The sequence below is a fragment of the Artibeus jamaicensis genome, unplaced genomic scaffold (assembly GCF_021234435.1).
Source record: "Artibeus jamaicensis isolate MK-2021 breed Jamaican fruit bat unplaced genomic scaffold, CSHL_Jam_final scaffold_537, whole genome shotgun sequence".
NCBI lineage: Eukaryota > Metazoa > Chordata > Mammalia > Chiroptera > Phyllostomidae > Artibeus > Artibeus jamaicensis.
Genome location: NW_026522047.1, coordinates 1,283,110 through 1,298,611, shown reverse-complemented (window position 1 = coordinate 1,298,611; position 15,502 = coordinate 1,283,110). Strand labels below are relative to the sequence as shown.

The window sequence follows — 15,502 nt, the reverse complement described above, 5'->3', positions numbered from 1 at the left end:
GCATATGTGGCCAGCAGTTTTAATCACTGGATGTAAGTGGGCAGACCCCCCCACCCACCCATCCCTTGCCGTTTCCAGCAGTTTCCTGCTATAACCCACATAGCCAGTCCCCACCCTGCCCCTGCCCCACTAGTGCCAGGACTATCGCTCAGCTGTTTCCTCTTTCCAGCCTCTTGACAGGCTTCTCCCTGAACCGAACTTTGTTCTCCTTCTTCCTAACCGTGTCTTCTTTCTCTTCCCCACATTTCCTGCCAGTCTTCGCAGAGTGTAGGTGGGGCCGGTGTGTGTGCTGGTGTCTGTCGTGTCCCAACTGTCAAGCGTCACGGGGCAGCTCTGTGTTCCTGCCGCCCAGCTAGCTCAGCTCTGAGGAGTAGTGAGCTACAGCCTTTGGAGTAGTGACCTCGAGTCAGGCGGAGCTCTGGAACAGTTCCCAGTAGGCTGTGTTCGATGGTCTGCCAACTTGCGCAGCCCTATGGGTGCCGGGGAGACCCCAGCAAGATCACAGATCTCAGTGAGAAAGGCTCTAGTCCCTTTAGGGTGCCACTGACTGCAGGGGTCTTTGGAGCTGAAGAATTGTAAAATCCACTCAGTGTTCACTCTGGGCAAGACCCCAAGAGCGGGCGGGTGGGCAGGCGGGCAGGGAGCCGGATACCAGCCCCCTGCAGAGGCCCCACTGGACAGAATTCTGGGGTCCTGACAAAGCGGTCAGCCTCCCAGCTGCCACGGCTGGTGCCGAGGGCGACAGAGGGAAAGCCGGCTCCTTGAAGTGTGTGCATAGCCACAGGAAGATTTAGAATGAGGCGTCCGACGGCTGAGGGGACCCAGAACCCAAGGTTAGCATTCATGTGTTCAGTGAAACCAGAACGGATGGGAACATTTAAGACAACAGGGGTTCGCCACACTTAAAAAGGTAATTGTTGAGCTTGTGAGTTCTTCACTGAGATTTTTTTTTAAGATTTTATTTATTTATCTTTAGAGGGGAAGGAGAGAGGGAGAGAAACATCACTGTGTAGTTGCCTCTAGTGCTTCCCCTGCTGGGAAATAGCCTGCAGGGAACTGGCCTGCAACCCAGGCATGCGCCCTGACTGGGAATCGAACCGCGATCCTCTGGTTCGCAGGCCTGCGCTCAATCCACTGAACTACACCAGCCAGGGCTTCATTGAGATTTTTGTGGTCCGTTCAGACAAGCTTAAGTACCTCAGAAGGAAGTAAGAGATACCTAATTTATAAATTCCTTTTGAAATGTTGAAGATGCTTAATTCACTGACTTTATGAATGGGACCAAATATGAGGCAGGGGCCCCTTAAAAATGACTTTAAAATCTGTTAGGCTTTTAAAGGGAATAATAGGGTTTGTAAAATTAAACTTGACAGGTTAAAGAAATTAGGTTTTGAGTTTACAAAGTCAGTAAATCCTAATTGTTTAAATTTAGTTTAAATCCGAGTCCAAGCCCCTCATCTAGGTCCCCTGGCACGTGGAGCAGCCTGCCCACCAGGGCTCGTGTGGGGTGGGTGCCCACGCGGAGGTCCAGGCTCCCAGATGGGAGCCCCGGTCCAGCCCGCCCTCACATGTGCTTCTCCTTCTCCCCACCCGTCTGCAGTGGACACATAGGACAAGGGCAGGGACATCCCCTGTGGAGCCAGGGGGCCTGTAGAGACATACCTTCCTGCTGCTGGACCCTCCACGGTCTGGGGACACCCGCAGGGCTGGAGCACCCGCTCCAGGTACACCTGGCCACGGAGAGTCCCCACCCTGATCTTGCCTGTCCGGGACAGCCACTGTGGTGTCTCTGAGTTAGTATGGGGAGCCCATTACGTGGTTGACCATGCAAGAAAACACCGCAGCTTGTGTCTGTGGGGCTCCTGGGGGCTGGGCTTGTGTCTTCTGCCAGCAGGCCGTTGCTCCTGGCTTGGGAGGAGGGTGGGGTCCCCAGGCTTGGAGGCCGCCCTGGGCCTCTCTTTTCGAAGAGCTGGCACAAGCCAAGACCCTTCCTGGCAGGGGCCACTGTGACTTGTTTTATCAGGGAGGCCTTGGCCGGGGGTTGCCCCAAGGGCAGGGCCCAGACCACTATCACTGACTCCATCCTATCACTCTTGGGTCCCAAGACATTCCAGTTTTGAGACCGGAAGCTCAGGAAGAGAGGCACATATCAGGATTTCCTGCTGCTGGCTGCCCCCCACCCCCCCAGATGGAGACATCCTCCCTAGGTGCTGGGGTAAGCAAAGTCCAGAGCGCTAAGGGAGAGGCAGTGGGCGTGCTCACTCAGCGGAAGCTTCTGGGTAGAGCTCCAGGGCCAGCGCAGCAGATTTTCTGTCTGTGTCCCACATGTGGCCCCACCAGCCCATCTGGCCTTGGCCAGGGTTGCCTGTGACTCTGGCCCTGAGTGCTGCCCAGCGTGTAGGCGTCTGGTCAGCAGCCAGGCAGGTGCTGGGCCCCAAAGCGGGCATCTGCGATGAGTGGGTGGCCCTGCACAGGGCTGTGCTGTGTGGAGTCAGGCAAAGGTTTCATGCTCCTCGTCATTCTGTAACCAGCCTTCACACACCTGTCCCGAAGGGGAAGGACAGCGTGTGTGTCGCTGTGGTCAAACGGGCAGCACTTCTTGGTGGCTGTAGTGGGGTGAGTGGAGGACCTCAGGAGGCTCAGCGTGTCCCCAAACTGCGGCACCTGTGAAGGCCAGCTTATCGGACAGTAGGATCTCTGCCGATGTCATTCGGGATGCTGGGATGAGACCATCTTGCATTTAGGGTGAGCCCTGAATCCCCTGAGTGGAATGCTTATGCAAGAAACCAGATGGAGCCCTGGCTGGTGTGGCTGAGTGGGTTGGGTGTTGTCCTGTGAACCAAAAGGTCGCTGGTTCTATTCCCAGTCAGGGCACATGCCTGGGTTGTGGGCCAGGTTCCTGGTGGGGGGCGTGCAAGAGGCAACCAACTGATGTTTCTCTCCCTCTTTCTCCCTCCTTTTTTCTCTCTCTGAAAATAAAGAAAAATAAAAAAAGAGATGGAGAACTTTGGCACGCAGCCATGGGGGGACGGGGACATGAGCTGATGGGGCCGAACTAGGGTCACAGGGCCACCAGAAGCTAGAGTAGAGGAAAGGAATCATTTCCTGCAGAGCCTCTGGGGAACGGACCCTGCCAACACCTTGACCTCGAACTTCTGGCCCCCGGAATGGGGAGAGAAGCCGCCAGTTTGTGGTCACTGTGATGGCGGCCCTGGAAAACCATAAGTTCTCTCTCCTAAAGCGTTTTTTTCTCAGGCTAATCTCCAAGCGGCATATGTCCCGTCAGCCCATCCTGGCGGCCCTTAGAGGGAGGAGCTGCAGTGGGTGGGGGTGGTTGGCCTGTGCTGGAAGCCCTGGCCAGAAAACGCCCCAAACTGCCAGGCCCATTTGGTGATGGCCTGCTGGCCGGCTGCTGGCCGGCTGCTGGCGTGGCTGGTCTGGCCTTTAAGGTCAAGGGGTGTATTTTTCAACGGGTAACTCAGGGACACAGGGGGTCCTGGTCACTGCCCTACCGGGGAACAGGACGCCCGAGCTGGCTGCATTCTGGGGGTGGCAGGGCTTCTGTCCCTGTCTCCTGCACCTCTGCGGGTTGGTGTCACCAGGTCCCTGCTCCTGTGGCCATTTACTGGTGATTGACAGCGCTTGCTAAGCCTCTTTGACCCCACCAGGCAGATGGATGTGAAGTGGTCTTGATGACAAACTACAGCACAGGGTGAGGGACGTCCCGACATGCCCCAGGCCCCTGGGTTGGCAGAGCGAAAAGAGCCCCCAGCCACTGGGGCGTAAACATGGGTGGCCTGCGGGCTAGTGTGGTGGAAGATGCAGCCCTTGCCCTTGTGGCTGGAAATGGAGCCCTGTCCCAAGTGGGGGGAAAGGGGGCAGGCACTCAGACCCGGGCCCCAAATCTGCTCACCTCATGAGAGACATTTGTAGTGGGACAGGGTGGGCGCCTAGTCTGACTTGACTCACGGCCTTAGAAAGCGGGGGACTGGGACAGAAAGATGAGCACAGAGGGAAAGTGGCCGTCCATGTGCCGAGGAGAGGCCAGGGCCAGGTCCTTACTCCCAGCTCGGGGGGGCCAGCCCTGCCGAGCCCCTGACCGCAGACGACCAGTCTGTGAGAGGCGGCGAATGTCCAAGTTCCTTTCTCTGCACCATGTCTAGGAATTACTGGCATCTGAGCCTGTTGTCACTGGGCCACCCTGGCTCTGGCCTCCAGGCTGTCAGCTGCCCAGGCGGCCCGGCTGACCCAGGCGGCCGCTGTCTGAGGCCTGCTCCCTGGGAACTTGTCCCACACAAGCTCTGCAGGATGTAAACTCCACTTCCTGCAGCGAGCGGGGCTCAGCCCTCCCCATCCGGGCACAGCTTTGTGCTGGGACCAGACTCTCTCGGGTCTCAGAGCATGGAGCCAGCTACGGGGCTTTGAGGGCAACTGAGTTTTCTCTTACAAAGTAACTTCTTCATTGGGTGTCATTATGGGGTCTTCAACTATGGGGACAGCTTCATCCAATGGGGGGAGGCCGACGGGGGCCCTTGGGAAGCGGGGGTGAGGGCCGTCCCCCAGGGACCCCTAAGTTACCCTTTTTATGGCATCGTAGTTCCCTGGGCCCCACACACGCCCCACCAGCATGCCAGTGTTCCCGTGAGACGTGGTGAGGCCTCAGGTTCAATTTCTGTGGCTATTTCGCAATACTCCGAATTCAGCTGTGTGTGTGGCTTTGGGCTCAGCTCTGTGGCTGTGAGATGACATCTGCAGTCACAGGCCTCTCTGGTCACTGTCACATGAGCAGTTAGGGACCTTAGCTCCTCACTCTCCTTCAGGTCCAGCTTCGCTCGAAGCACCTGACACCCACAGAATTCCTCCTGCTGCCCGGGGTCCATGGTCAGGATGCGCTTGGTCCCTGGAGATTGGCCTTCCCCAGGCACGTCATCCCTGGTGACCACAGGTAGCCACCAGGTGCCAAGGACTGCCACCTCCATGTCCCCGAAGGGGACATGGGTGCTCAGGGCCACTAGCCACGCGCCTGGACCAGGCTGCCACCCCAATTTTCTAGAAGGGTCACTGTTTGAAACCCATCACGGAAGCCAAGTCACTCAGACCCCACAGGAGGCCTGAGCGGGCTCAGGTCTCGGTCAGAGCCGAGCACGGCCCACTAACGCTGCAGGCCCCGGGCTCCCCACCGCCATCTCCTCCTTCTGCATCCAAGTGTTGAGCACCCATCTGTGGGGCCCTCACCTCCCGGTGGAGAGAGGTGTTGGCTCCCCTCCCGCCCTTGGGAACCGTGCTGTGACTACAAGTGGCTAAAATGTAGCAGATGTCCGGTTTACACGGTTTAAGAAGTGAAACAACTTTCTAAGCACTGCACGGTACTCAAGAGGCCCGTGCCTCTCAGAGCAGCGCCAATGGTCTGGGAAGGCCCTGTGGCCTTGGGCCCGAAGCTGGCTGGTGATAGTCAATCTGAAGGGCTCGTCTGCACTGCCTGTGTCTCCCCTGGGGTCCTGAGACTGCCCCCCACCCCCGCCAGACACACATGCGGGGGTGGGGGGCAGTCTCACACTTCCCTGGAGGCTGGGAAGCACGGAGTCACCACTGAAAGTAGATGCCCGCCCAGACCCAAGCCCCTCCTCCAAGAAGCCCTCTTCCTCAGTCTGGGCCGGTGCTCTGTCCAGGCTCCTTGAAGGTCTCTGGCTGCTGGGAGTGGGCAGGGGTCTGCTTGTTAAGCTCCCTGGCCTGGCCATGGTAGTGTTAGCTGCCACTGTGGGAATGCAGGGCCTGGGGGTCTCCTCTCCTCCCGGAAGCCCCTCATGGGCCCAGCTCTTTGGGAGGTCTTGGAAATTGGTAGAATTGCTGTCTTATAAGGATTTGGGTCTCCACAGGTTCCAGTTTCCCCCAGGGGTCCTGCAGGCCCAGAGCCTGGGTGGGGTACCTTGTTTGTGGGAGGGACCTGCCCCTTCCTTCTCCTGGGAGGGTCCATCCAGGCTTGACCGCTCCCAGTGAAGTGAGGAAGTGAGTCAGGGTGGGACAGGTGTCACTGGTGGGTTTGGGCCACTTCCAGGTGCAGGGTCCAGATAACTCAGAGGGAGCCTCCTCTTCAAAGCCATTTGGCTTCACAAAGGAGGGCTTGGCAGGGCCACCTGCTACCCAAACAGACTCCCAGGGTGTCCAGGCTGGCCAAGGCCCCTGCAGTGTGGGCCTCCCGGGCTGTCCTCTGCCTCTGCCTCCTTGGGTGCACGGGCCCGTGGTGGCTGCAGTGGCAAAGGGTCCTGGCTGGGCAGCGAGGGATCGGATTGTATAGAGGGAGCCCTGTGGTCCCCTGGTGCTGTCGTGGGGTGGGGGTGAGCGGTCCTGTCACTTCAGGTAGGGCCTGGCTCTGCATAGCTAGGGCCAAGAGCATCCGGGGCTCGGAGATCTGCATGCCTAGCGGCCCCTCCAGGCGGGCAGCGAGCTACCGCAGAGCTGGGGCGGGGCGGGGCCCGGTCCTGGCGAATCGTAGGGACCTGGGAGTCCGAGCCCGGGGCTTCCAGCGCGGGCCCGCCCACGGCGTTGGCCTGCAGGGGGCGCCCTCGCGCCTAACAACACACTCCCGCCCTCAACGTGCTCGCCCCCGCGGCGCGGCCGCGCGAGCGTGCGTACGTGCGCGCGCGCGCGGCGGCGCCCTGAGAGCGGCACTGGGAGCCTGAGGTGGCTCGGGCTGAGGCGGCTCCTCGGGCGGCGGCGTTCCCCGCTCCCCGCTCCGCGTTGCCCGCTGCTCCCTCAGGCTTGTCAGCCCAGGCAGCTCCCCGGGGCCCGAAGATGCCGGCCGTGTCCAAGGGGGACGGGATGCGGGGTCTGGCGGTCTTCATCTCCGACATTCGCAACTGTGAGTGGTGGCGGCGGCGGCGGCGGAGGCCTGAGCGGGGCGGGGGTCCGGGGGTCCGGGGGCGCAGGTCCGGGGCCGGGAGGTGCGGATGTAGAGAGCAGGGGTCGGAGAGTGCTGACCTGGAAGGCGGAGGTCCCGGGTCGCAGGCCCGGGGTCCGAGGGTGCTGACCTAGAAGGTGGTGGTCCCGGGCTGCAGGCTTTGAGGGTGAGCGTCGCGGGGGCGTGGACCTAGAGGGCGGGGGCCCGCGGGTGGTGCCGCGGACCGGGGGTGCGGGGCGGCGGTCGGGGATGCAGGCAGGGCTGGCGGCTCGGACCGGGGTGCGGGGGTGCGGGGCGGGGTGCGGGCGGCCGTGGCAGCGCGAGGGGCTCCCGCGAAGGCGCCCCTCCCCGGCATGATGTCATCGCCGAGCAGTCTCCGTGTTTCTGGTGATGGAGCGTTTAACCCAGCCTTTTCCACGGTAGCGTGGGTTTCCGCTGTGGGAGTGGGGGAGCAGCTCTGTGCCGGGGTTCCTGGCCTGTCGCCCCGATGAGAACGGCTCGCTCCCCAGGGAGACCCCCCCCCCACGTGGGCCTGCCGCCTGGCTCTGGGCCCTGGGTGTCCCCCAGCGTGGGAAAACCCACCCCAAGGTGGGGCGACCAGGGCCGGTGGTAGAGCCTGTTCCCAGTAAGTTTGTTCTTGGTGTGCAGACACCCCTGTTGGTTTTCAGAGACTGTGCCTTACGTTTAATTGGAAATGTGAACACAAAGCCAGTTTCTTGTCTGGGGTGTTCACTGTGACTTTCTTTATTGCTCTAGGACTTAGGTGTATGTGTGTGTGTATATATAGATTTAAGACTTTATTTTCAGAGAGAGGGGAAGGGAGGGAGAGAAACATCAGTGTGTGGTTGCCTCTCGTGCACCCCCTACTGGGGACCAGGCCCGCAACCCAGGCATGTGCCCTGACTGGGAATCGAACCAACAAACCTTTTGGTTCCCAGTCTGGCACTCAATCCACTGAGCCACACCAGCCAGGGCTAGAGCTAAGATATATGTTGAAGAAGGTTTGAAACCTCCGCTCCTTCAACTGGGGTGCAGGACCCAGACTGGGCAGCTTGGGCCCCCATCCCCTCCCTTGCTCTGCCAGAAATGGCTGTGGAAACACACCTTGGGTGCTTTTGCAAGGACAGCAGTACTCTCCTTTCTCTCTCCCTTTGCTTTGGAACATGATTTCCAAGAAAACCATCGTCTTATTTCTAATGCATCTTGTAAAGCTGCGTGTGTGTGCCGCTGCTTCAGGGGCCCCCTCAGCAGCCCTAACTTAGCTGTCCTTCGCCTTGGAAGAGAGGCCATCGGGCAGGGTGCTGATGTGGAAACTCGCCGGCCCTCCCAGCCGGCCGGCCACAGGCCTGTGCTCTGTGCGAGGTCTGCATTCAACTAGAAGGCGCTTGTTGACTGACTGCAGACCCACCTTTTTCCACTGCCACCCTGTGGACATATTCCAGCTGGTCATTTGCTGTGTGGGCCTGTCCTGTGCTTAGTAGCATTCCGGCCTCCATACCAGATGCTTCTGTCGTGACAACCAAAAATGTGTCCAGACACTGCCCTGTGGGGCAGAGTTGTCCCTGCTGAGAGCCCCCAGTATAGCCCAGTGAGTAAGACGGTCTGTCCCCCCAGTGAGCTGATGTAAAGAGGGCTGCCTAGTCCTCACGGGGGGGGGGGGTGCAGGTCTCTCCCTGAGAAGCGCCCGCGTGGCCTTGCTGCCCGGCCACTGTCCCGTCACTCACAGCACTACGCCTGTCCTTGCGAGCCAGCCTGGGGTGCTGCTCCCCACCCCCTGAGCTCCGTAGGTAGGGACGGTGCCTGTCCTGCTTGTCACCCTCCTGTTGCTCGCACAGTGTCTGGCACGAGGAGCGTGCCGAGGAGAGGAACAGACAGGTGAGATGTCCCCGAGGAGGTGGCTCTCAGCTGATACTGTGTGAAGGGCAGGCAGAGGGCCAAATCCTGTGTGGACAGCAGGGGGTCAGCGTATAAACAAGCGTGGGTAGGTGGCTGGGCACAGGGTTGCAAAGGAAGCGGGCCAAGAGCTGGCCTGAGCGTGATGTCCGTGTGGCAGGGAGAGGGCCCCTCCACCGCCTGTCTCCAATGCTGCGTGCAGTCTGTTTTCCGGTGAGGGTGACCCCAGTGCCAGGCTCTGGTGAGCGGGCGCCGAGCTGGCCTCAGGGTACTGGGCTCCGGGACCCTCTCACCTGCTCCATGACCTGCTGCCACCAGGCATTGAGCCTCGGTTTCCTCAGCTGACAGGGTGGCTGTGGAACTAAAGAATCACTGAGGTCTTCGGAGTCGGCGCGGAAGTCACAGCTCCCTTCTGTCATTCTGCATCGTTTTCTCCGACTTCCCCTTAAGACCTTTAGGAGCTGCCCTGATGGGCGTGCACTTCGTGCCTGCAGCCTGCTTCTGGCCGACTGCGAAGGATAGGACACTGCCCAGCGTGGGCAGCAGGGACCCGGCTCCTCCTGCTTTTGTGGCACAAATAGCAAACCGATTCAGTGCCTCAGAACGAACTCGATCCTTCCTCACTGACTGCAGCCCAGAGGCCACTGAATTCAGCTCATGTGAGCTCAGCGTGTGGGAGTTAGCGAGCTGTTTCTCTCCTAACTGGCATTAAAAAACCATGCTCCTTTTATTTAGTCCCAGTTTTTAAGTAATTCTGTTTTTAAATTTTATTTATTCATTTTAGGGAGGGGAGGGGAGGGAGAAAGAGAGGGAAAGAAACACTGGTGTGTGAGAGACACATCCATCGGTTGCCTGTCACACAACCCCAACCAGGGACCTGGCTCACAACCCAGGCACGTGGCCTGATTGGGATTTGAATTCACAACCTTTCGGTTTATGAAATGATGGCCAACCCATGGAGGCACACCAGTCAGGGCTTTAAGTCATTCTTTAATTTGAAACAAATATAGATTCATAGCATGTTGCGAGAAATGGACAGGGAGGGCCCTTCCCTCCGCCTCCTCTGAGGTAGACATCTCCCGTTACACTGTGGTGTCGGCACCAGGAGAGTGACCCCGGTGCGGCCACTGGGCCTGCCCACACTTCCCCCAGGCTGCTGCACGGGTGTGTGTGTGTCGGCCCATGTGTTCTTCCACTGGATAGCTTCACGGAGCTCCCACTCCAAGACACAGAGCTCTTCCATCATCGCAGAGCCCCCCGTGCTACCCTGTGCGGCCAGTCCTCTCGCAACCGCTCACCTGTTCTGGTCCTCACATCCCACCTCTGGGGTGCTGGGCAGTGCGCGTCCTGTTGAGATGTTCTTCTGGCTCAGCACAGTGTCCTTGGGGTCCTTTTGGGCTGCCCGCAGTGACACTCTGTTCAAGCAGCCTCAAAGAAGATGACAGAGCTGCTGACCCCGGGAAAGTAATAGTTATTTGCTGTTTGTTCAGTTACTTTGGAACGTTTGTCTGTTTTTGTGTGTGGTGTGTTGGAGGAGAGTCATAGGCAGTCGGTCCTTGAAGTGTGAGGGTGGGGGGGCCAAGCCCTGTGCTGTTGTAGATCTGCGCATGGCCTTTGACTCCCCAGGAACTTGACTGCAGTTGTCCCTCAGTAGCTGAGGGGGTTGGTTCCAGGACCCTGTGGATACCAAAATCCACGGGCACTCAAGTCCCTTATGTAAATGGCATAGATCAGTGCGTAGTGGGCCCTCCACATCTCGCGAGTCCCAGCTGTGGACGTGGATGGAACCGGGGACACAGAGGGCAGGCTGTACATGCATTGAGACAAAATCCATGGAGAAGAGGGCCGGTGTAGCTCAGACCATGTCGGTATAGTCAGCCGAGGCTTGTCTTTATGCATTGCCATTGACTGTCGTGTTAATGCCAGAGCATCCTCGACAGTATGCAACACTGTAGAAGTGTTGTCACACTCAGAGTTGCCTGTAGGATCATCAGGACCTCAGAGGAAGTGAGGGGTCCCTGCTCTTCTGAGACCCGTCAGTGGGCAGGAAACTGCCCTCGTCCCCTCGGGCTGCAGTGCTGGGCTGGGCCGCGCAGATACATCCTGCCCGCCCTGCGCAGGGAGGCGTTTTATTGAATCCCTCCAGACACCCACTCAGGTGAAGGGGAACAGTGGAAAGCTGTAGTTAGTCATTTGGCAAAAACCTGAACTCCCCATTTCTTGGAGAAGGCGTGGGATTTTGCTGCAGGCACTCTGGCGAGCTGCCGGCGCTGCACTTGTGCAGGCCTCATGGCCCTTGATTCCTTTCGAGTCTGTCAGCTCTGCTGGCTTTGGCAGCCTTTGCGTTGTGCTTCGGCACGACTAAAGTTTAAAAAACGTTACTTGTCCATAAAACCCCTTTCTTTCTTTTTCTTTTATCCTCACCCAAGGACATTTAAAAAAAAATTGCTTTTAGAAAGAAAGGAAAGGAGAGTGGAAAAGAGAGAGAGCAACATTGATTGGTTACCTCCCATACATGTCAGGGATCATGTGCTCCCTGACCAGGAATTGAACCCACAACCTTTCGGTTGCACGACCAACTGAGCTACACAGGCCAGGGCAAAAATCCACTTTTTCTGAATCAGAAATTGGACATGGAGAAACTGAACATAAAAATGTAAATTCGCCTTAAACTTCAGTGTAAAAATTAAAGTTGGTACTTGATCAGAATTTGTCAGTCTCTTTTGTAATTTCTAAAGTTTAAAAAAATGTAAGGTTCATTTTAGTCTTGACTGTACAGTTTAAAAATGCTGACTTTTTGAAAAAGAATGCTCCTCTGGCGTATTTTCTTTTGCATTCTCATGCAGAATTTGTATTTCTTAGAAACTGATTAAGGAAGTATGTGACGGAGGGTAAGCAGAGAGACGGGCCACCAGGCGGAGGAGGAAGGAAGGGCTTGGTCCAGGTTGAGTTTTCCTGCCAAGGCTGGTGGCCGCTGCTTCTAGGAACTGTCCATGTGTCTTCCAGTGTCCCTTCTGGCTCCTCTGAAGGGGGCAGTCAGTCTTTTGTGACAAGTTGATGTGTCCTGGTGATAAGTGTCTTCTCATGACTGGTACCTAGAACTGCTTTCCTTTCCTCTTGAAATGATTTTCATTCTGGCTTTTTGGCAGCAGGCTGTGTCAGATTCTGAAGTTGCAGAGTTGTTGGGAAGGCTGCCCGTGTGGATTAGACAGCGCTTCCCTGGCTTCTGAAACGTTGAGTAGAGGCAGACCGGAGGGGGTGCTTGCGGGGTTTGCCCTGACTCCAGTGGAGGGTGTGGCTCCCCGGTCAGCCCCTGAGTTGGGCAGCCCTGAGCTCCTCGGGATTTCCTCAGCTCCTTTTTGCAGGTTCTTGGGATGAGGCTGTCCTCCGTGGCTCAAATTTCAAAACTTGGAGTGCTCTAAGAACTAAGTATCTTTTTCTGTAAGTCCCTGGTGAACTCATTTCCCTGAGACGCTGGCCGGCTGTGCACTGCCCCGAAGCTCTGTGTGGCCTCCCTGGCTGGTGGCATTTCTGAGGGTGTGCTTGCTTCTAGGATGCCACGGCGGGCTGACAGGTGGGCGCTCTGCACTGTGCTCCCCTGAAGTCTGCGTGTGTTTGCTCTGGGGTTTAGATCCGGGGTGCATCTGGGCCTGCTACAGGGCCTGCTGCTTGGGGGTCAGGGAAATGGCACCTCAGGGACTCAGACACATACCTTCCTTGTGACACAGTGCCTCCTGTGTTCAGGACCCCCAAGTACACACAGGGTGGTTGAGGTGGGCCCTTGACCTGGGGGTTCTCTGGTGAGAGCCAGAGGGAAGGCAGAGGGAGTGGGGGGACACACGAGGGGCAGAGGCCTCTGGAGAAGGTGGTCCCAGGTCAGACTTTGGGGTGCTTCCTGTTAGCCTGTGGCCTTGTTATGTGTTCTGTTCAGTGGAAGTGTGTCTGGCCGGGGGGTGCAGGCAGGGCCCTGCAGTCCTGCCCCTGACCGGTCAGCCCGGTCAGGCTGGACCCAAGAGCTCGGAGGCTTGAGAGTGAGACCCCACAGGTAGGAGCTCGAAAGGGGATGGCTGCTGTCAGGCATGGGGGGTGGAGCGTGGGGTGAGTGCCTCCCCGCAGCTGCTGTAGGAGGACGGAGGTCACGTCGTGCCCAAGGCTTCCAGGACAGAACTGGATGTGTTGGCTGATGCTGGCGTTTGTCTTCTCACACATCTTTCTGAAAGTGGACGTGGTGGAAGTGTGGTGCAGGCAGCGTGTGCCACTGCAGCGAGAAGACTTTCTGGGCACAGAGGTTCAGCTGGGTGCTCCCCTGGGGGTGGGGCCAAGGCTGAGCCAGAACCAGCGCATGTGCTCTGGCCTGGAATGCTGGCAGGTTGGCCGGATGCAGAGGGTGAGAGAGGGCATGCAGGTGCGGCCAGTGCTCCACCTGCATGTGGGGTGTGGAGCTGGGACAGTGAGATGCATGTGCTGGAAAGGGAGGGGTCCCAGCCTTGGCCATGGCGCTGCCGTGGCCACAAGATAGAGTTGAAACGCTGCTCCCCGCCTGCTTTCACATGTCACTTTCTGCCTGCGCTTTATGAGTTTTCTTTCAGCCTTGTTGGCAGAGAGGTGGGCCACCATCACCCAGAGATGAGCGTGTGGGCAGTGGGGTCCAAAGGCTCCTGGGGTGAAGGCACATCCACCCTGGGCCCCAGAAGGGGAGGCCCACCTTTGTGTCAAGGCTGAGACCGGTTTCCTGGAGTGGTTCTGGCCCCGTGGAGCCCCCTCAGCCTCCAGGGGCCTCGAGGCAGCTGGCCGTGCTAGACGTGGTCATTTAGGATGGACGCTTCCTAGGGGTTTGGTCAGACCCTGGTTTTGTTCCCCGTTTGCTCGCCTTTGCCCGCTGGGGCTGCAGGTTGGGGGGTACACCCAGTGAGAGTGGTGCTGGTCCAGCGGCCACCTGTCCTTGGGGTCGGGGAGCTGGCCCTCCTTCCCTGCCGCCCCGGCTGTGGCGGTCCTCTGCTGGGCGTGGCACTGGAGGCCCGCCTTCCAGCCTGGTTTCTCTTTCCCGTTGTAGAGCGTTTTTCTCGCCTTTCAAGTGCCTTCTGGCGGTGACACGAGGGTGTTGTGCGGCCTTAGTTGCTCTGTGCGGGTGTCTAAAGTGCTTGTGCTCCTGTGCACTGTGCGCTGCATTGGGGTTTGTGTTTCACGTTTTCTGTGGCCGGCCTTCCTTCACGGCTGTGGTTGAGAGAGCAGTTATGTGTTTCTGTTACAGCTTAGGAAGCGTTAAAAATGGCACTGAATTGATGAATTTCTTTAGAAAAAGCACAGCAAAAAACAAGACAAAAAAAATTCGGCAAACATTTCTGGAGCACTTTTGGATCGCGTTTATTGCTATGGATCAGCACAATTCTGAAGCTTTGGTTGTGGCCGTGCGCAGTACAGCCGGGTCTGACCCTCGTGGAGCTGGGTCCTGCCGAGCGGCGTGGATGCGGGCGACAGCGCCTCCTCTAGGTGTTTCCCTCAGCGTCTGGCAGCGTCTGTCCTCGGCTGTCTCAGACCCTGGTTGCCTCCTTGCCTGACGACCATTTGGGTCGTCCTTGGGTGGGGCCGCACCGCCAGCCTCCCCACGAGCCCAGGTGTGTGTTGCCGAGGGCTGGCCTTTCTGAAAGATGGAGGTCCAGGGGCGGGGTGTGGCTTCCCTGTGTGGACGCTGGTCGCAGGGACAGAGGTGCTCTTCCGTCGGTGCTGATGTCGTCTGATATGGATTCTCTGAGGTGGCATTTCTGTGGATCTCACAGCAGGCTGGTTTCCGTGAGTGGTCCAGAAGCCAGGTGTCCGTGTGACGTTCTTTTTTAAAAAAGATTGAATGTATTTACTTTCAGAGAGAGGGGAAGGGAGGAGGAAATAGAGAGACAGAGAAAAACATCAATGTGTGGTTGTGTCTCCTCCGTCCCTAACTGGGGGCCCGGTCCCTAGCCCAGGCCTGTGCCCTAACTGGGAATTGAATCCACGATCCTTTTGTTTGCAGGCTAGCGCTCAGTCCACTGAGCTACACCAGCCAGGGCTTGTGTGATTAATGTTCTTTTTAAAAAATTTTGTGTGTTTATCTTTAGAGGGGAAGGGAAGGAGAGCAGGAGAGAAACATCAGTGTATGGTTGCCTCTTGTGCGTCCCCTGCTGGGAACTGGCCTGCAACCCAGGCATGTGCCCTGACTGGGAATCGAACCGTGATCATGTGGTTCGCAGGCCTGCGCTCAATCCACTGAGCTACACCAGCCAGGTTATAATGTTCTTAATGTTTTGCTGTAGTTTTGATGCAACCCCAAGAGTAGACAGTGTTTTGAAGGTGTGTGTGTACTTTATAATTTGTTTTTGTTTTTCTGACACATCTGTTCAGTTATGTCAGATATTTCCTGACATAATTGTACAGTTTGTTGATTCATTTGAGAAGTCTGTTGAGTGCCTGCTGTGAGCCAGGGTTGTTCTGGGCGCTGGTGTCTCACTGGTTTCAGAATTTAGTGCTTTCAGAACTAAGTCCTTTTTTTCCCTTTTTTATTGATTATATAGGTTTCAGATGTACAGTTTCATATTGCGTCATTGTATATTGTATGGTGTGCTCACCACCCCAGGTGGAACTAAACTCTCGTGGGAACGGACAGAATAAGCGAGAGAAATGTATGTGTCTCTGTATCTCCACCCACCTGTCCATCTGTTGTGCAGAAGATAAAGCAGG

General features: G+C 57.5%; 1 protein-coding gene across 2 annotated transcripts in view; it reads left to right on the top strand.

Moving 5' to 3' along the window:
* Window positions 1–6,639: 6,639 nt before the first annotated feature.
* The window catches only part of AP2A2 (adaptor related protein complex 2 subunit alpha 2), a 56,278-nt gene continuing 47,415 nt past the window's right edge, over window positions 6,640–15,502 (top strand). For both annotated transcript variants that reach the window (XM_053658449.1, XM_053658448.1), the window contains exon 1: window positions 6,640–6,859. In XM_053658449.1, coding sequence (XP_053514424.1) covers window positions 6,793–6,859 — 67 coding nt within the window. In that variant the 5' untranslated portion in view covers window positions 6,640–6,792. The remainder of the gene's footprint in view (window positions 6,860–15,502) is intronic.